General features: G+C 38.1%; 1 protein-coding gene and 1 long non-coding RNA gene across 5 annotated transcripts in view; one reads left to right on the forward strand and one right to left on the reverse strand.

Annotated features, from left to right (window-relative positions):
* Positions 1–6802: 6802 nt before the first annotated feature.
* On the forward strand, positions 6803–8682 carry LOC136177453 (uncharacterized). The gene is made up of 3 exons (XR_010665069.1): positions 6803–7800; positions 7985–8034; positions 8387–8682. It is a non-coding gene; the product is annotated as an uncharacterized lncRNA (long non-coding RNA).
* A 129-nt stretch (positions 8683–8811) lies between these two features.
* The window catches only part of LOC136177452 (actin, cytoskeletal 3-like), a 29288-nt gene continuing 17506 nt past the window's right edge, over positions 8812–20593 (reverse strand). Inside the window, exons 2-5 of one of the 4 annotated variants that reach the window (XR_010665068.1) lie at positions 20258–20422; positions 16199–16420; positions 9557–9607; positions 8812–9357 (exon numbers count right to left, since the gene is read on the reverse strand). Coding sequence is in view for 1 of the 4 variants with exons in the window: in XM_065950722.1 (XP_065806794.1) it covers positions 16199–16420 (222 nt within the window). In the remaining 3 variants the exon portion in view is untranslated. The remainder of the gene's footprint in view (positions 9358–9556; positions 9608–16198; positions 16421–20257; positions 20423–20593) is intronic. The other 3 variants (XR_010665067.1, XR_010665066.1, XM_065950722.1) reach the window with 3 other exon arrangements.

The following is a 20593-nucleotide window of genomic DNA, read 5'->3' on the forward strand; positions in this document are numbered from 1 at the left end:
ACCAGTAGGTCACACACACACACACAGCAGATGTTTACTATAACAGAGTGATTTAATTACATCTGGGTCTCAGGGGGTGCTGAAGGTGGTCCATTAATCCTCTAGTGGAGGATTTAATCCTTTTAGCTTGTCAACATGTTGAAGACACTTGACCATAAACTTCTCACGATAAGGACCTTGAAACTGAAGAGATGACTCAGAAATCTCTGAAAGCATCACAGACAGTGGGACTCGGGTGTTACAGTCATTGTAGACAGTCATGACTCACAGAGTTATTTTCAGAGGATATACTTGATTTCTACATGTAAGTGTGAAAAATCACATACAAAGCCTTTAAGTATCTTCAATTTAGAAGCTTTATTAGAACAAAACAATATAATGTGCTTACCAAACCCTTGAAATCAAACTTGGAGAAAATAGTGTCGAAAGACAGTTTAAGCAAAGGTGCAATATCAGAACTTTATAACCTGCGGATGTCCAGCTCAACAGAGAATTCTGATTACAAGTGGAAAGCCTGGAGGAAGGACCCAGAGTCAGGCCCCTTAAATTGCAGACAGTTTGAGCACTAATATATTATATTCATCCACTTAAAGAAAACTGGCATACAGTTTTATATTTAACATAATTTATTTATTTTAAAATAAAAAATACTTATAAATAAACATGAATAAAATGGTTATAACTCTAATATTTCTTATAAATAAATACAAATAACTAGTGTAATAGAACAAACAATATCAAACAGTGCAGGAAGCAGAAGTGTTCACACAGGCCTGGGATGGCAGGGGATGGATTTAAATGTTTGATTGCATCTGGAGAGAGATGAGCATTTGTTAAACAATCTGTATTTTATAATAAAGTGTGAACACAAAATATTATTTTGTCTTCAGGGCAGTACAGACAACTCAGCATAGTTTTTCAGGTGAGCCCAAACGTTTTCCTTACAACAGCATGCACAACTATCTATTCAGTGAGGACTTCTATCACAAAATGCATTCATGCTCTTAGACATCAATACTCTAAAGGCAAGAGATTAAAACTATTAATGACAACAGGAGGTGGAAAATAAATATTTTAATCGACTAGGGTGAAAGCTAACTAAGTATATAAAGATGTCAATAAATATAAAAGTAGGTTTTGGGTCCCAAGCAACATAAGAAGAAAAGAAGAAGTGTATTTCTTACACTGGTTATTTTCTTAACATGAATAATCTTAACCTAATAAAAGTGCAGTGGAAATAACTGATGTTAACTCGAGATAGGAAACACTGACGTTACTATCATCCATCCATAACAAGCTAGTATAACTACAACAGATAATTGATCTGTGCAGCACGTTACCTCTGTGTCTTTTTCATATTTTTTCTCCTCTACTTCTTTTTCGTCCCTGGGCTCCCGAGGGCTTTGTTGTTGTTTACATTACGGTCATTTATAAACGTGATATTAATCGGTGCGGTCAGTGTCCCTCACTTCTAATAAGTCGCCTGCCCTCCTCCTCCACAACGAGCAGGTAACGAGCAGCTGTGGTGTGATGAGCCGCGTCAAGCAGGAGGCAAGAAAATATAGCCTTTTTAAATATGTGATAGTTGTGTTTTCATGGCTTCTTTTGGATCATAACTAAATAAAAGCATGAAATTTACATAGATTAATAATATTTAATGATATTTAAACGCATTTTTCATTCTATTTCTTCTCATCTTCAACTTTTCTGCCACACTCCTTTGGTGCCCCCTATGGATGCTGGCGCCCCTAGCATTTGCCTATACTGCCTCTGCCACGGGCCGGCCCTGGAAGGACCTAGATATGGATATAACATCTGAGGACTGGGAGTCAGTCTGTACTAAGGTCCACTCTCAATCAATTAATACTCGGTTAAGACTACTGCAGTACAAATGGACAATGAGAACATACATCACAGCAGATAAATTAAACCTATATATATTCTATATGATAAGAATATTCCAGATTAACAAAATGCACTGAGGAGAAGGGAACACTGTTTCATTGTGTTTGGCAGTGTATTAGCATTAAGAAACTCTGGGAAGAGGTTAAAAAGGTGATAGAAGAAATTGTTTTAAAAGATGTTCCAATGGATCCCAAGCTTTTTATCCTAGGACTTTACCCAAACAATCACAAGTTTACCAAAAATGATCAGATAATGATAGATATGTGTCTTTTACATGCCAAAAAATCAATTTAAATGTTTGGGAAAACCAAGTACAACACACTGGGTTAAACAAATACTTATAACACTTCCTTTGGAAAGAGTGACATATATATTAAAAAGGAAAAGGTGACATGTTTGAAAAGATATGGGGACCCTTTACTGCCTTTGTGAAAAGTTTTGATCTGTCAGATGATGAAGAGGAGGAATGAGTTTTCTCTGATAGAAACCTCAATACATAGATATACTGGACTGAACCTTGTGGAGATAATGACATGTCTTTATTTAGGAGGATTTATTATCCTTTCATGTCTTCTTTTTATATATTTGTATAAAAGATGGCTTTTGATCTGAGAAGAAGTTTGTTTAAATGTTAAATGTCCGTGGGTGCTTTTGTTAAGTGGCATACATCTATTTCTTGTTGTTTTGTTAATAAGATATGTATAAAACTCAATAAATACATTGATTGAAAAAAAAAAAGTCAATCAAGTCAGAGATTGATTCACGTGCAGCTTGTAACTCTGACATAGAGGGAGTGCCCGCTGACACTCTCGTGCAGAGAGGAGACTCTGACAACACGATCAGTAAAGATGACTGCAAAGGCATCGCTTGATAAAATAGATGATTTTGAAAAAAATAAAAAGATTAATAAATAATTCACATCCCACAAGGACCCCACGTATAAATGGCATCTACTTTTATTTATTATTTTGATAAATATTGGAATTTAACATTTTATTTGACATAAAAACTCACGTAGGTAAGCAAGGGCGCAGGTTTGGATTCAACATTGGGGTGACAAATTTTGAGCGTCAAACACTTCATTTCCTGCATTCTGGTGAATTTTTATGCAACAATTTGTGCCTTTTCTGAATTAATTCATGGCGGAAATTTCTTTACTATGGATAGGAAATTATACTTATTTTTGAATTACTATTAATTATTCAACTGTATTGTTCATAACTTTCCGCATATTCAAAACATTACAGGTGTTTTGGGATGTTTTTTTAGGAATCATGTACATCTCAAATCAAATCTATTAGAGAATGACACCTTGTTATAGCCTTAGTATCCAAAATGTAAAACTACATGAAAGCCGTTGTTATGGCTGACTAATCTTTCACTCACTGAAGATCCATTATTTTGTAAAAACCCAATGTAATTACGATGAGGAAGGAAAACTTGCACAAGGATTTATTAACCAAAAAAGGCAAAAACAACAGGTGGTCCAAACTTAAATCTCCGGTCCAATACCGAGTTGATGTCCAAAAGTACCAAGAATAAATTTGTGTTAACTGACTAATGACAAACTATAAATAATACATATTAATGAAAATATTAGGGACATAAGTTAAAATTGGCTCTTACAGCCATGAAATTCAAAAATCACAAGAAATCACATCTTTATTTTCCACATAACTGATTAAACTGCTCTTATAGGTCCCATAATGTGCTTTTGAAAGTAGATTGTTGTGACTGTATGTGTGTACTTCTGAAAAGTGGTGTCACCTCTATACAGTAAATGGGACACTAATGCAAACACCAACCTGTTGCTCTTGCTTTGTCTTGTCACTGTCTGCGCCCGCGACCATAGACTGTATAAAGACCACGACTCCTAACCTGACTGGACCTGATCCATTGACCAAGCGTGAGCGAGAGTAACGTGCCTGCGCACGGGCGTGAAGAAGATGAAGATTGAAGATTTACTTTATTGATCCCCGTGAGGGGAAATTTCAGTTTTTACACTCTGTACTCATTCAACACACACATAGGCTGATGTATATACACACATGCACACACAAACAGGATCATATGGACATGCACTAAGGGAGAGATGTCAGAGTGATGGAGCTGCCCACAGTGGGAGCCCAAAGTTATCTGCATTTACTGTCGATGTGAATTAAGTTACCACCAGAGCACGTCAAGTCTCAAATACCACTGCTTCAGTGGTGGTGTGAGTTACTTCTGATGGATGATACTACATATGTATCTACATTGTAAATTTCCCCATTGTGGGATAAATAAAGGATTATCTTATCTTACAGCGATCACTACCATCAGTGTGTGAATGGGTGGGTGCGACCTGCGGTGGAAAAGCACTTTGAGTAGTCGGAAGACTAGAAAAGCGCTATATAAGCTCAAGTCCATTTACCATTTACCATTTACTTGCTGGCCAAGCATACCGCTGATGCAGAGAGCCCTCCCCCTCGCCAAAGGCAGGCCACGCTGGATAGTATGCAACGGAGACGCTTGGACAACTCTACAAACAACTAACTTTCAATAGCGATAGCTAAATGGGTGGCTACAGCCTCCAACATTGTGGAGGTCGAGGGTCTGCTTGAAATAATTCGCATCGCATCCAACGACTGCACATATGAATTGCCTTCGAGAGCCACTACTGTAACCAAGCTAGGCAACTTGTATGAAGACGAGAAAGCTAAAGTGGAGGAGGAGCGTTGGGACAAACAAACACACGGTTGCGCTCATCGGAGACTACTGGACTTCTCTCAGTAATCACAGTTACCTTGGGGTCACAGCACATTATTTTGACCCACAGACACAAACTGCAACGGCTTGTCTCGTACAGGCAGAAGGCCTCAGCTACATGAGAGACAGTAGAGGCGCTGCAGGAGGATTTATAAGAAGAATCATTTTAACCTGAAGGTGAGCTTAATAATGGTCATTTATTCTTATAGTCATAATGAGAATTTAAAAAGGAATTTCTTTTTTCACCTAGGAACAACATGATACACATCAGAATCAGTTTTATTGGCCATGTATGCTTACACACACAAGGAATGTGTCTTCAGTAACTGTGCTCTCAATGTACAATGTACATTAAAAAGAATATAAGCAAAACACTCAAATATACAAGGCTAAATAAGAGAATAGTGCAGTGGTGAGTAGAACATGATAATAAATATGAAGTTCTGTAACAGATGGTTAATATATGAGGTAGAGTTTTAACAGTGTTTACATATGTAGTGTGCATAGATTGGTGAGAGGATAATATTACAGTATATACAAGATTAAGTTATTGAAAATAAAAATATTTAGAATAGTCTTATGTACACTCATTGTGGGTGCTTGATAGCAGGGTTACTGGTATTTCACAGTGACAGGTCTGACACTCTGTGACTGTTTAGCGTTCATCAGAGTGACAGCCTCCCTCCAGAGAACTCAGGGTCTGCCCCGGGGTCTCCTCCCAGTTTGGCATTCCAGGAAAACCTCCAAAGGGGGGTCGAGGAGGATCCTAATCAGATCCCTGAACCACCTCAGCTGACTCCTTTAGATGTGAAGGAGTAGCGGCTCTACTCGGAGCTCCTCCCCCTGAATGTCTAAGCTCCTCCCCCTCTCTCTAAGTCGAGCCCAGCGCCCCTCCAGAAGAAACTCATTTCAGCCGCTTGTATCTTATTCTTTAAGTCTCGAGCTCATGACCTGAGGTGAGGGTTGGAATCAGACCTATGTGGTTTATTGACCCTCATCGAGCCCATAGACTGTAAAAATAATGGATGGGACAAGGTCCCCGGTCTAGTGAAGCTTTTATTTTTAGAGCTCCCCCTACTGACTGGCTGCAGTATAGGTCACCCCGCCTCCTCAATGATAACAGACTGGATGTGGGTCAAACTGTAAAGCTAAAATACTCGTCACATAATTTTTTTCCAAACCTAAACTCTGCTGTGATCATTAGTTATTATCACCCTACATCGTGTTCAAGTGCTCATTTTTCTGTTAAGTTTGTTTTAAATTAAAAAAGTTATTTGAGGTTGAAAAACGGGATTTTACGTCATATTTCACGATGTCAGCCGACGATCTTGCGTAGCTCTCTTTGTGAATAGCAAAAGTTATGTAGTGAAAGAAAGCCGAGACGCCATTGAATTTTTCCGTTCAGTTTTTTCGTCTTTTTTGAGCTGGAAGAATGAGTTGTTCTACAGGAAACTGTTCTAACCGACCTGAGGGAGCTAAGGGATTTTTGCAGTTTTTTCGGTAAGTAAAAAAGTGTGATTTATGTGTCATTGTTTGGTTAAAGTCGTTATCTAGCTAGCTAACACATAAGCAGTCTAAGGTTAGAAATGTTGTAAAGCTAGGTTACTTATCCAGCATGACTTATCTTTTTATTTTATTTTTTAACATGAGCAAACCTAATAACTAACATGCTATGTTTCTTGATATTGTCATATGTCTATTGTGATTGAAATTGTATTTAAAACCAAGAATCGTAATATAAAATCTGCTCATAGATGTGGTTCATTGACTGTACAGTTATTTTACAGTAAAAATAAAAACGTCTGGTAAAGTCTCAAAAGTATCTAGGACAAAAACAAAGTCACATAATTTAAATCTGGCATCATTACTAATGTGTACATGTTTACAGTCTGAGTGATAAGTGGACTATACCGAGAGGAACAGGTTTTACTTTAACCGTGCAGGCTGAAATTCATAGGACTATATACGAGGGGAGAGTAGTTCTCTATGTATCCAGATAAAACTAAAGGTAAGATCTAATTTAATATAATTGTTACTGCGGCGGTGTAATGTAATATTAACTGAGCATCATGCTGCTTAAATGTGCTAAATGTTCTGCATTGTCTTCCACACACGACCAATTCAACAGTCACAAGTTGATCATATTGTAAATTTAATGACGCTCATTGAGAAATTAAAAATTGACAAAACCTGACAAACATTGCAGTGATTGTGACTGTATCTGTATTTAACACCTTTGAAAGGAAGGTGTTAACCCAGGAGACCAGTGTTACACACAACATGCTGCTGTTATGGTAGTTAGGAGGAGACAATAAAAGAAGACATAAAGATCGCGTTTTCCCCCACACATGTTAATATGTTTTAAATGTCATGCATTTATTTTTTAATTTCGCTTCGATAATCGTTAACGAAGAGAAACACCATGATTAAACTACAGGCTATTGTTGCCTTTTTATAGTCAAAGAAAACTGAACATCCACAGCCTCTGCATTCAAAAGAATTTCAACATGGACATTTATGTCTTCCTATTTCCCTCTTTTCGTCAACATTATATTTTAAACTGGGATTTCTTTTTTCTCAGGTTGTGCGTCTCTCCCCCAGCTCGCCCCCTCCGGTGCGCTCCTCTCCATAATGCGCTCGTCTCCTCCCTCTAAAGCTGCTGCTACTCTGTAGGACGCTTGGATTGGGGCACCTCACCAATAAAATACTATTTGATATTTTATAAGCAGTTTGCCACCACACTGCACTTTTACTCTCCAAAGGCATATGAGTATGTGCGTGACAACTTTAACAAAGCTTTACCACACAGTCACACCATCCACACAGCTGATCCAGGATTTACTGTAGCATCTTTTACAGCACTAAAAGGTCATGTACAGGCAAACAGAGAGAAGGGAAAAGAAACAATCTGTGCTCTCAAATAACAAAGCAGTCTCAAATCTTTTTGAGGAATTACAGCTAAATTATTTTACTTTGCATACAGTACATCCTCTGATAAATAAAGTGAAGTACTTTGATTGCATTTCTGTGCTGTTCCTGTAGGTGACCATGATGCAGCCAGACTGAAGCAGCAGGTTGTGAAGGTGGGCGCCATCATCTTGTCTTTGCAGTGCTGATTCTGAAGAGAACGCCTTCACATTGGACTCAAAGGTAAAATGATCTCTCATATGATTGGACCGTTTTATTGTAACCGCTTTCAGCATCAAAGTCATTTTAGTAACAATTTATAATCCTTCTTAAAATGTAAGGAAGACTAGCAGAAGATTTTAACAGCATTTATGGTTCTGCAAGAAGTCTAGTTCATGTTTAAATTGTTCTTCTTTCTGTCTTCAAGGAAATCAATGCCCAAAGGAAACAGCAGTCCAGACTCTGATTCCAGCTCCGGTGAGGTTCAGCACACAAATTGGCTGTCTGATTATCTGAGAATATTTAACATTAGTTTAATTTATCAGGCTGGCCCATGTGATGACAGTTTACAATAATCTTCAATAGAAAGTGGCAGGAACACTTTTGTCTTAAAACATGAATTCATAAAGCTGATAATATTATTGAATCTTGTCTTATTATATATTTTGTTTTTCCTCATAAATAGTTCTCCTGTCTTAAAAACAAACTTTAGAACCTGAAGTTTAGCAGAACCTGAGGACAGATCTGATTTCAGGTCTGAGGCAGAAACATCACAGTAAAATTCATTATACTTTACATTTAACTCCATGATTGTTTTTCTTTATTACAGAAGATGCCCTCAGATTCAGATCCATCAACAACCACTGACAACATGGAGGACTCGTCCCCTGAGCGTTTCCTGTCCTCTCTCGATGGTCTTCTTCTCTTCAGTTATTAACTCTTGAAAACAGCAGCACAAAATGCCAGACTGTTTGACAAGTCTGTGATTGAATAAATTGAAATGAAATCTCATGCGTATCTTGCTATGCTTATTGGCTTTAAATGTTTAATATTAAATAAGTTTGAAGGCCATTTATCTCAGACGAGCCCGGCTGTGACCAGCTGAGCTCGTCTGTTAGCTTTGCTGTTGTCTTAGCTGTCAAGAAGAAATTAATGTCAGTTCAAGGCCTTTTCAAATGTGAACTATAAACTTAACTGCTAAATTATTTTACTGTGACCAACATGTTTTACTCCAGTTAATCAGAGACAGTCATATTAGATTTTTAAAAAGTTTATTTAAACATTTTATGAAAAGAAATCTTCAATAAACAACTCCTGGCTTCATTAACCATGTGGAAAATAAGTAAGGGAGACCATCAGGCCCAATTGCTGGGACATAGGAGAAAGTATAAAAAATAATTTAACAAAGAAATCCCAACAAAAATGAAATAAAGTTTAGAGATCCTGGATGATTGTTTGACTGTTAAAATATGATGGAAAAGCAAATCCAACACAACCCTCCAGCATCTGGCCTTTCAAACACAGGGCAACATCATGTAAAGAAAAATAAATTGAATATTGACCTGGATCTGTGTTTTATCTGAGGATGACTATGGTAGCCTTCTCACTGTTCACTGTCACAAAGACTCTGTCCACCTTCTTCAGACGTCGATCAGCTCCTCTGGGTGATGGCAGAGAGGACTCTTCATCTGGGAGAGCTGCTGGTATAAGGTCATTTCTACCACAGTGGATGAGCAGGGCATCTGGCACAGGTGAAAAAAGGAGGAGGTTCCTTCAAACTATGTGACCCCAGCCTGACCACTGTAACAGGTGTGCAGATGAAGGTTGAAATGAGTAATTTTTAGATTCTTTTGATTGTAAAATGGAAAAGAAAACATCACCTTCTATTTAACATTTGGCTGGTGTATGACTCAGTGTGATTTTTATTTTTAGAAGACTGTATTGTTAACAATAGCTTGTTTTGACAAAAGATAACTTTTAACAGACGATTTTAACTTACACTTCACCTCTGAGGAAGATGTCAGACCAGCTGCTTTTATCTCTTCTTTGCCTAAATGAAAATACAAAAAACAATTGATTTACTGTTCACTTAAATATGTTAAAAATCCCCCCCCCCCTTTTGGCTGGGGGCTTATTGCACTTCCGGTGCTTCTGCAGCCAGCCTCAAGCGGAACCTCGAGGAACTGCAGTTTTTTGTACTTCCGCATTGGCTTCATTTTTCGAGACCGAAAAATGACCATTTAATTAGCGGTAAAAAACGATTTATACATGTAAAAAGTAACATATAGAGTATATAGTTAAGTATACTGAGGTGGACCCAAAAAATGCATACTGAATGACCACGAAAGTTCAGTATACTGAAACTCTCAACTGAATAGTACGTACTGCCTACTGAACTGTGACAATTCGGAAAGGGCCCGTGAGAGCGAACACAGCGGGGCGGAGGACGTGTGTGAGGAATAGGAGACATCGGAGGAGAAGTTTGGCGAGCTTTAGTTTAGTTTAGTTAAAGATGTGGCCTGTATTTTCTCTGTTATTTAAAAATGTTGATAATATTGCTTGATTTTAATTTTGAATCATACTGTACATGTTTTGACCTTGTGAAAAACTTTGTTTTGAAAAGTGCCGTAGCATATAACGATAAATAGGCCTATGTTTATTATTGTTATTATTATTACAACAACAGGTGTTTAATTCAATGTATTTTTAATATTGGGGAGTGATGAGAGCGAGAGTGAACACAGCGGGGCAGAGTGTGTGTGTGTGTGTGTGTGTGTGTGTGTGAGAAATAGAGAGGAGACATCGGAGGAGAGGTTTGGCGAGTTTTAGTTTAGCGGTAGTTTAGTTAAAAATGTTGCCTGTGTTTCCTCTGTTATTTCAAAATGTTAAAAACATGTTGATAATATTGCTTGATTGTTTAATTGATTTTAACTTTGAATCATACTGTACATAGTTCGCCCTTGTGAAACACTTTGTTTTGAAAAGTGCCGTAGGCCTATACCGATAAATACGGTATGTTAATTATTATTATAATTATTAATACAACAGGTGTTTAATTCAATGTGTTTTTAATATTGTTATTTTCAAATAAAATGAAGTTCTTCAAAAAAAGCTCTTTATAAAAACAAGATCTGGTCTGCAAATCTTTATTTCTAAATGTGAGTGTTGAAAAACGGGGGTCGTCTTATATTCGGACCAATACGGTATAATAATTGTCCTTCTCTGTCATTCCAATAGGCTCACCACCGTATAGTAGAGGAACTTGGGCCCCTAAAAGTTCAGATACCCCTACCTGAGGTAGAACAAAGCATAACCATATTTTTTCAAAACTTGAACATGTCTAGTTTATGAAACGGATAGTTGTATAAAAATCTTTTACTGCAAAATAACTGTTCATTGTTATAATAAAGTCAAAGTTACTTCATAGTTTGAGATCTGGGAAGAAAGATGTTTTAGTTTTATTTGGGCTGTTTGTTAATGTCACCTTACTTTCTTTATCATCTGTTTTCAATCACAGGATGAAGCACAGAGCAGTGAATCTAACGAGATGCAGCTGCAGCACCTTTGATGACTGTAACGGGTTAAGACAACATCAGGAAATATTTGCTGTACATTACCTGGTTTGATGTTTTAATAAATGGTGTTTTAGATTGATATGAAAATGACTTGGTTCATGTGTCTCTCTCTGCCCTCTGGCCTAACGTGATCTTCTATCACTGCGGTGAACATTTTGCAAGGGAGCACCAAAAAGTATCTTGTTCACATGCAGGGGTGTGTCCAGAGGGGCGGCATGGGCCCCCCTTTGACATCTGATCTGCCAACCCAGAATCCAGCCTAATTGGCTGTTAGTCTAGACAGAGGCGGGACTTCAGATGAAATCATCAACTCTGGCTGTTTTCAACAGGCTGTTGATAGTTTTCTTTACAAGTTAATTTTGTTTCTGTTTCTGTGCTTTCAGTTGTAAATGAATATTTTTCTCTTCACATGCAAATTTCCAAGGAAAAATGTGTGTACGCGGTTTAACTTGTGACAGACTTAATCACTAAGAAATGTATTTCTGCAAGTTAGACAGCTCACAAGAGTTTGAGTTCAAAGTATTGTAAATTATTATAAATTATGTCGAGTCCCTAAAGCATCCAGCTTAGACATGTTGCCAAATTGTTATTAGTAATCAGTATCTTACCTTCAAACTATCAGTAGAATTCAAACGCCAAACACTGCATGTGCTATCTGATGAACACTTTCCTTTCAGCTTGTAATTTAATCATTTTAATTAATTTTATTTAATTATGTATATATATATATATATATATATATATATATATGTGCTCTTTGTCTAAATTTTAGCAGCACCTTTATCTACAATGAATAAAAATAAGAACAAAACATTGAATGATCCATTTATATCCAGAATCTCCATCATGATCTTACTACTTTTCATTTAAGTCACATGATAACAGATTTTAAATGTTTGTTTACTTCTGTATTTCTGGCAAAACACCAGACATGCAACTACACCTTATCTACAGTGTAGTGCATCTACTCTAATAAATGCTTTGACTTCATAGTTATATCTCATTAATTTGAAAGTAGCCTGTGAATACTATTAAACACATTAAGACTTCAAAAATGAATTAAAAACTTTAATTAAAAACAAGAACACTGAACATTGCATTTAATGGCAGCAAAGGTTTAGGCAAGCTCCTCCTCCTCCTCCTCCTCCTCAAACTCTCCATCCTCCTCGACGGTGGCGTCCTGGTACTGCTGGTACTCGGACACCAGGTCGTTCATGTTGCTGTCCGAGCTCAGCAACATGAACTCAACAAAGTGGCTGCTGTTTTTGGGGTTGGCAATTTAAGGGTGCGGAAACTGATGTTACACAGAGCCTCGTTGTCAATACAGAAGGTTTCGTCTGTGCTTTCTACAAGCTGTTGGAATGACAGTGTGGCGTTGTAGGGCTCAACGACTGTGTCTGATACTTTGGGTGAGGGCACCACGCTGTAGGTTTTCATAATACGGTTGGGGTTCTCTTCACGGATTTTGCTGATGAGCAGTGTGCCCATCCCAGAGCCAGTACCACCACCAAGAGAGTGTGTGAGCTGGAAGCCCTGCAGGCAGTCACAGTTCTCTGCCTCCTTCCTCACTACATCCTGGACAGAGTCCACCAGCTCTGCACCCTCCGTGTAGTGACCTTTGGCCCAGTTGTTGCCAGCACCACCCTGGCTTTTCCAGAAGAGGAAAGGAAATAAAATCAAGCTTAACAGTATTTAAATGCAAAATGAGCAGTTGAACGTCACTTCTGGATGTCAATGTATAAACTGCGGACATTTTTTTTTTTAAAATTTTTTTTTAAACTTCCTATATTTTGCATTGCGGGAACGATTACGTCCACCGAATAAGATTTAAATAATGATTTTAACCACTCAACGGTCAATCCCATCCGCGGTGGTTAACTGATATCTAACGGTTGAGTTCTTCAAACAACCGGCGTATAAATTAACACAATTTATCGGATTTGTAAATTAGGTAAAATCGATTTATATTCGTTACAATTCGACGCATCACAACCCATAAGGGCAGCTTTTGAGATTCAAGGTTTGGATTACACGTTCACAAAAGCACAGAGGACGCGGCGTATCTTTTCTAAAATACATCGATTTCAACCGCACAAAACACATAAAAAGCTGTACTAACCTTGGTACCAATCTAGTTTCCGCATTGACCGACCTGGAGAAGCACAATTTCCCTCATTTTTTTTTTGTTTGTTTTGTGTCTGTTAGCGCGCACCAACGGCACAACCATCTGTTTTATACTACAGCTGAGCCCCGCCCTCTACCCCTCAGCTCGAACGTTGGTTGGCTCATTTCTTTACGCTTGATGCACACGAACAGATTTAGACCAATGAAATCCCTGTCTTCTCCACTATTGGTCCAGTGTGTCTGTCAACCACATTCGTGTCAAACGTATGACTACCGTTAATCTGTCGACGTTGGCCATGACCTTGGCTTACGTCCCTCATGATGGCAGAAAACAAATACGACACCGACAACAGATTTAATTCATTTCACAGCCGCATGCAAGCGTTTTAAAAGAAAATAAAACTCATCGATCAGCTAATCTTAATAAACTATTTTGCCTGTATCTAGTTATAAAACGTCGAGTCAATTTTAAATATTTAAAAGAAAAATACACTGTTGGTCTACTAGATACTAAAAAATATTTAACAGCTAAAAAGAACAGAACCATTTATTAAATAAAAAATGTGCATCTATAGTGAAAATATATCTTTATATCTTAAACTGTATTAATTAATTTTTCACTTTGACTTGACTGTGATAACTTTTTTTGATTCATGACGATTTTATAGTTTTTATGTATCCTACTTATAACTTTGGTTTTAATTAAGTGCTATGATATATATACATCACATACATAGCATGGTTTGGGTGAAAAGTTTGCAAGACTCAGTCCAGACTGTTGCAGTACAGTTAGGGGACAAAGAAGACGGTTTCTTTCAAATGAAGCCAGTAAACGAGGCAGACTGAGCTGTTCATCCTGGCCTTTACACGAGGCTCTGACTGAAAACACTACAGTCACTATAGTGACTATCTAATGTCCAAATTTCTTATCTTGCCTTTAGTCACTTGCATAGGTGTATGGAAAGTTCTTGACGCATAAAAAATAAACAAATGTCCAAAAAGTACTTTCTGATGTTCCAGTTTATTGTCACATATGAAGCAGAGACAAACTGTGATGATGATATGATGAGTTGTTATTTCCGAGATTATACTGTTGTCGTTCTTTTGTTATGTTAAATATCCTACTTGCGTTATCCTGTGTTACGTTCTGTTATGGTAAGAACCGTATGTTCCCACCACCTATGCCCCCGTTTCCTGTAACCTGTGACATATAAACACTCAACCAACCACCTGACCAATTAACCCAAATGATCAATTATCACCACCTAGTGTCCAATCTGAGTACATAAATAAACATATAAACTAAAGCCATAGAAATAAAACACATAAATACACACACACTAAATTGGCTCCTACAGTCACATTTAATGGTGATTCCCGCGTCAGAGCTGAGCTTTAGGTCACATGACAACCCCCCTTTGCCTTTTAAAGAGCAAAATACTAAGACAAGCAAGCACACAGAGGAAAACATGCAGAAAAAGAGCAACTTAATTACATGCAAAACAAAATAATTCAATGCAAAAACTCCACATCCAAAAAGTAAACTTAATATTTATATACAGGTTGGCTTAAGGGGTCTTCAAGGTTTCATGGTAAAGAGATAAATACAGCAGATTTGGCAACACCCTTCACAAGTAATGACCACTACTGTGAAAGAGAAAAAAAAAAACATGCACACAACTTTTAACAATTCTAAACAAAACTCAGGAAATCATTTATAAGACACATCACTCAAATAGAAAAAATGACACATCAAACACAAACTGTTCCTGCAGCAGTAGCATCAACTTCATCTGCTTATTCTACAGACATGAGAGGTATTAGCACTCAAATACCGCACTTCAAATCTTACACCATGAACACAACAAAAGACATGCTGACCAAAGGGCTCTTCAGCTGGAAAATAACCATTAATTTACAATGACTCAGCTACATGTTTACTAGTAAACTTCATATCCCACAAATCCACACGTCTCTCCCCACCGGTTCACACTCCTGCAGAAACAGCAAACTTGCATGTACAATGAGCTTTAACCAAAAGAGGGAACCACTTTATCTCATCTGCAAGAAATTAAAAATGTTCCTAGATAATGTGTTAACATCTTCTAAAGCTGTAATGTTATGATATGTGTGAGGGGAAAAAAGACATAACATTACAAGCAAACATTTTCTTGATATTTAAGGGGGAAAAAATGGAACATAAAATCCAGAAAAAAAGTTTGAGAAAAGTGGTCTTAATAATCCATCTTAAGATCATTTAATGGTGTTTCTATCCAATATTTTAGATTGTGAACACTGCACAGCTGCACTGATCTTAATCATTCAAAATCCAACTTGCACCATGTCGCACACATTAAGATCAAACTGTTACACCAACTGTGTTTACATCTTTGTATAAAGATATATTTGATATTTGATTATATAGTCAGCACGTTGAGTGATTTATCTTTGTCCCTCAATTGCTTATTTTGGAAAAAATAATTGGCAGACATCAATTAAAGGCCAGCTTCAATTCTTGTCTCTTAAGCATAAACATTTCTATACTTTAAACTCTTGCTTATTATTTGATGGGACACAAAATAGAACACAACTTGGGAAAGTTTAGACACAGTTTAAGGCGCTTAATGAACAGTAACATTGACGGACAACATTTTAAGGGCATAAATATAATTTTCATCCATGCCATGTTTGCTGCTCTTAGCAACAGGGCTTAGAGCAAAGAGCCTGGAACCTCGAGCAAATAGCTTAAGAGTGTGCAGCGGGTCAGTAGCAGCTCAGGTGATAGGTAAGAGTACACTAGTCAGGATCCACACCGACTGCAGGTTTAAAGCCGTAAATACATACAAGACAGATAAATATTAAAGGAGGACCGGTCCATGGCACTGTTTTCGGGCTGTTTGTATATTGCACTTTGTGTAGTAAAAAGTTAATCGGTACATTACTCAGATGATGATCTGCGGTCCGTACTCCTCGTATTCTTCCTGACTGATCCATGCGGAGCTGAAGGTGGGCAGGTTGGCAAGCACTGCTCCTCCCCTCCACACTGAAAAGTCTCTGTCCTTCGGGCTGGTAACATGAACACTCTCCCCCGTGTCGGGGGGGAACCAGTCCTTTGATTTCAGTCTGGAGCCGCTCAGGCAGGCCGTCCAGCAGGGTGTTCCCTCCTACAGGAGCAGATAGAAAGGAAACTCAAAACATGACCAAAGCAGTGCTACAAAAAGGGCGTGTACTCACTGCTATAAACCATCATTTTCATTTTTGTATTTTGGTGTACTGTGACTTTTTTTTATTTTTATAGGTACTCTCCTCATAGCAGGTTCTCTGGGTTCTTCACATGATGGAACTAAACAAACAGAGTTACTGAAGGGGCACCTCATGAAGCTAACGGTTAATCATTCTACCTTACATGCTTTCCTCTAACTGCTAAAATAAATAGCAAATGTTCTAAATCTTCAAAGCAGGTACATACACCTACACTGGTGTCGACGTTACAATGCATCTTAAAAAGGTATAATCATCTTTTATTTTGATGGTGGGGTCAGTCTGGTAAAAAGAAAGTTTGTTTAATGAGCTGTTTGAATCAGTCTGGGGTCCTGTTTTGATTGCTAAATGATTCCCCTGTTGTTGTGCTCAAAGCTCCTGCAGGAACAAAGCGTGTGCATGTGCACCTCAGCAGAGATGGAGATCGTGCGGGAGATGAAGGAGAAGTGCTGCTGTGTCGCTCTGAACTACGAGTCTGAGCTGAGCCGGGGGAGGTCGTCCTGCAGAGAGATGCATTACACCAGTGGTTCTCAAACCTTTTAGACTGTGTACCACCTCTGAAAATATTTGGCTCTCCAAGTACCACCATTATGGTAGATGTTAAAATACACTGTAGGCCTATTTCTACACACATTTTACGCAGGAGGCTATTTATTATTGACTGTTGGCAGCCACACTATAGGACTATATAGTGAACACTAGTTCAGAACACAACTCTGACATTTACCCAAATCCAAAAAAAAGTGCAGCACAATAAAAATAAAAACTTTATACCAACAACCTGTTTGAGAATATTTAATCTCCAGTGTTTCCCACACAAACACGATACCTGGGCCCAAGTATATATCCCACCTGTTCTTAGGGAGCGGGGGGAGAGAGAGGGAGCGGGGGGAGAGAGAGCGCACGAGAGCGTGCAGGCGCGCGCTCTGCAGGCTCCGTGCAACCAGAGCCGCTGTGTTATAAGTCTCTGCGTTCAACATAGCAAAACTGCCTTTTAAAAAAAAATCCCTCTCGACTCCTGAGGAGTGTTAACACTAGAACCGCCAAGACCGTGTGACGGACGGTTTGGGTTTTTATAATACAAATAACTCTTTTGAAATAAAAACGTACAAGCCTCTCATCCAATGACTTTTCTTAAATATGTGTCCTGTATGTTTTCTGAAGCCTATGTGTAACTAAAATAAAACACACAAGATTTCTGAGCATTTATACCTCGAACCGCCGGCGCCTTCATATTGACGGCAGTTGAAAATGATACATTTCCCTGGATTGTTTTCGCACGTCGTTTTAATTTTTATTAGTTATTGTTTCTATTTATAGACTTCATATATATGCGCAGGAATTTAACAAAGAGCGACAGGGAGATAGGATATACAAATAGATAGATAGAGACCATAAACAGATAGATACATGCTCATTCTTGAGCCGGCAAAGGAACAGAGAGAGGAACACCTGCGTGTCAAGGCCAGTCTGACGTCGGTGCCCACTGACCCACAGCATCCACAAGCGCTGAGAAGAAGGCAGTGCAAGAAAAATATGACCATTGTCTCCTGCAAGGGGTTCAAGCGCCCTGTGAGTGGGAAGTGCACCGTAAAGGTTGAACACTTTTGCCGCAGGTATGTGCATCACGTGCCGCGGCGCTGTCCAAGGTGCTGATCGTTCATTTGTTCATCTGTTTGTTTGTTCGCTGCTGCATCTGTTATGGATTTCTGCAGTTCTTTTTCTAGGCTATATAGTTTGTCATGCCCATAGATAGCCGTGTTTTTGTTGTTGTTTTTGTTGTTTTTGGTGTGCGTGTGTTGGTCAATGATTTCCTCTATGTCAGGGAAACAAACCCAGTTGCAGAGAGGAGGAGGAGCATCGGTGTTTAGCTCTTTTTTTTGCAGTGTTTTTATTAAAATGCATAGCCTAATATATCCAACAATATAAAAGACTAAAACTTATGTGTGTTTCATTATTGTACAATGTGTTTTAACAACGGGAGACGTGGAGCAGCAGAAAAAAACGGCGCTCTAAAAAAGCCGACAGATATTTTAAATTAACATGCCACATTTAAAAGGTTACCAATCCTGCCTTATGCTGATAGTCTATTTGGTTTGTAGATAAAAGTAAGTTGTATTTAACTTAACATTATTTGTGTGCTTCTGAGCACAAACAATTTTGGGCAGATTAAAGTTGTTTCTTGCAAAAACTACATTAATTTAGAGGGGAAAACACATTTGATATAAATACAACTCAATGGATACAAGACAGATAAGATAAGAGTAAAAAGAAAAAAAAAGATGTGACTTTAAGACCACTTGTTTAAAACAATGTAATCTTTTATTTTATTTAATAAAGGTTTGTTTTGGGGGATTTAATGCTTTTATTGGAGAAATAAGACAGTGGATAGTCAGAAATATGGTAGAGAGAGAGAGAGAGAGAGAGAGAGAGAGAGAGAGAGAGAGAGAGAGAGAGTGGGGTGTGCAGGACGGAAAGGAGCCACAGGTCAGATTCTAACCTGGGCGGCGTGTGGACCACAGTCTCTGTACATGGGCACATGAACTAACCGCTAGGCACCGGCGCCCCATCTGTTTTTTTTTTTTAAATAGTCAATAGCGAAATTTAATTAAATCTAAAGATTGTCATTTTTTAACCAAAAGCAATCACAAGAGAGAGCATCTGTGGTCTCTTCATTTTCACAGGTCTGAAAATCCTCAAGTTTTTTTTTTTTTGAACATTCTTTATTCAAGCAGCTATTGTATTCAATATTTTACATATTTATATTTACATATCTCAGTTGGTGAAACATGGTAATAATTTTACAAGAATTATTTACAGTTCGGCAAACATATAAAACAAAAAAAATAAAATAAAATAAAACACAAATAAAACACATGGCAACAACTTCATCCGCACAAAGAGGAGACTCTTGACAAGTAGAGGGAAAAAATTGCTTCTTCACAGCAGGCATCAGATATAACTGTCCATACACGCACAAGCAATTGTTAACCTTTCATATATATCTCTATGAATATGTCTACTGACAAGTCCAAAATAAACCAAACGAAATATACATGTTTTCTTTTAAATAAATTGAGATGATGTAAACTGGTCTCTTACTCTATCGGTAAATTAAAGTAAGCAATGACAGGAGCCCATAGAACCACAAACAAATCCATTCTCAGATGGAGTTTCGCTGTTATTTTCTCCATCAAATAAACCCTCTCTAGCCTTTCTCTCCATTGGAGAAGGGTGGGAGGTAGAGGTCTAAGCCAGGATATGGTTATCATTTTCCTCGCCACCAGAAGAAAGATGTGTAGTAACCGGGCCTTTCCTTTATCCATCGATCCCTCCGGTATTAAACCTATGATGAAATATGACGCTGTAAGCGGTAAATCTACTCCTGGTGGTTCGTATTTCTGCTTGAATCCCTTGCCAAAATGATTTCAGTTTGGGACACTCCCAAAAGATGTGAGTATGATCTCCCACCTGTTTACAGTTCCTCCAGCATAAATTTGTCTTATTTCTGTCATATTTTGATATTATAAATGGTGTCTTGAAGTATCGCATTCTTAATTTCCAACTGAATTAGTGCCACTAATCTTAGCTTCATTTATGGCTTTTATTGTTCTTAAAGGCAGAAACAAAGCTTGAAGAACTGCCTGGAGCACTGGCACCAGACAGGAACATCTTCAGACAGGAACATCTTCAGAGTTTGTCATTAATGCGTCAGGTGAGATAAACACTTTGGATCTTACCTACAGGTGCTCACATCCGCAGCAGTCCCCTTCAAGGCATGGTACGGGTGTTTTGGTGTGCTGGTTGTGACTGTGGCCTTGTAGCATTGAGGGGGGTGGTACCGATCTTGATATTCAGTAGTCATTTTGGGCCGAGAGGGTTCTCTCTGAGAGCCCAGATTATTCCTGTAAATGGTGGAAAAGTAACTTTATACAACTTCAACAACACTGGAGTGATGCTTTAACCTTTGTAAGATATACAGAGTAAAGGGCAGTAAACAATAAAGGGCTGAAATTCATTCAGAGGAAGACAAAAGATAAAAGGCTTAAGTTAAACAAAACACAGACATCTTTGGC

This window comes from Labrus bergylta, chromosome 22 (assembly GCF_963930695.1).
Source record: "Labrus bergylta chromosome 22, fLabBer1.1, whole genome shotgun sequence".
NCBI lineage: Eukaryota > Metazoa > Chordata > Actinopteri > Labriformes > Labridae > Labrus > Labrus bergylta.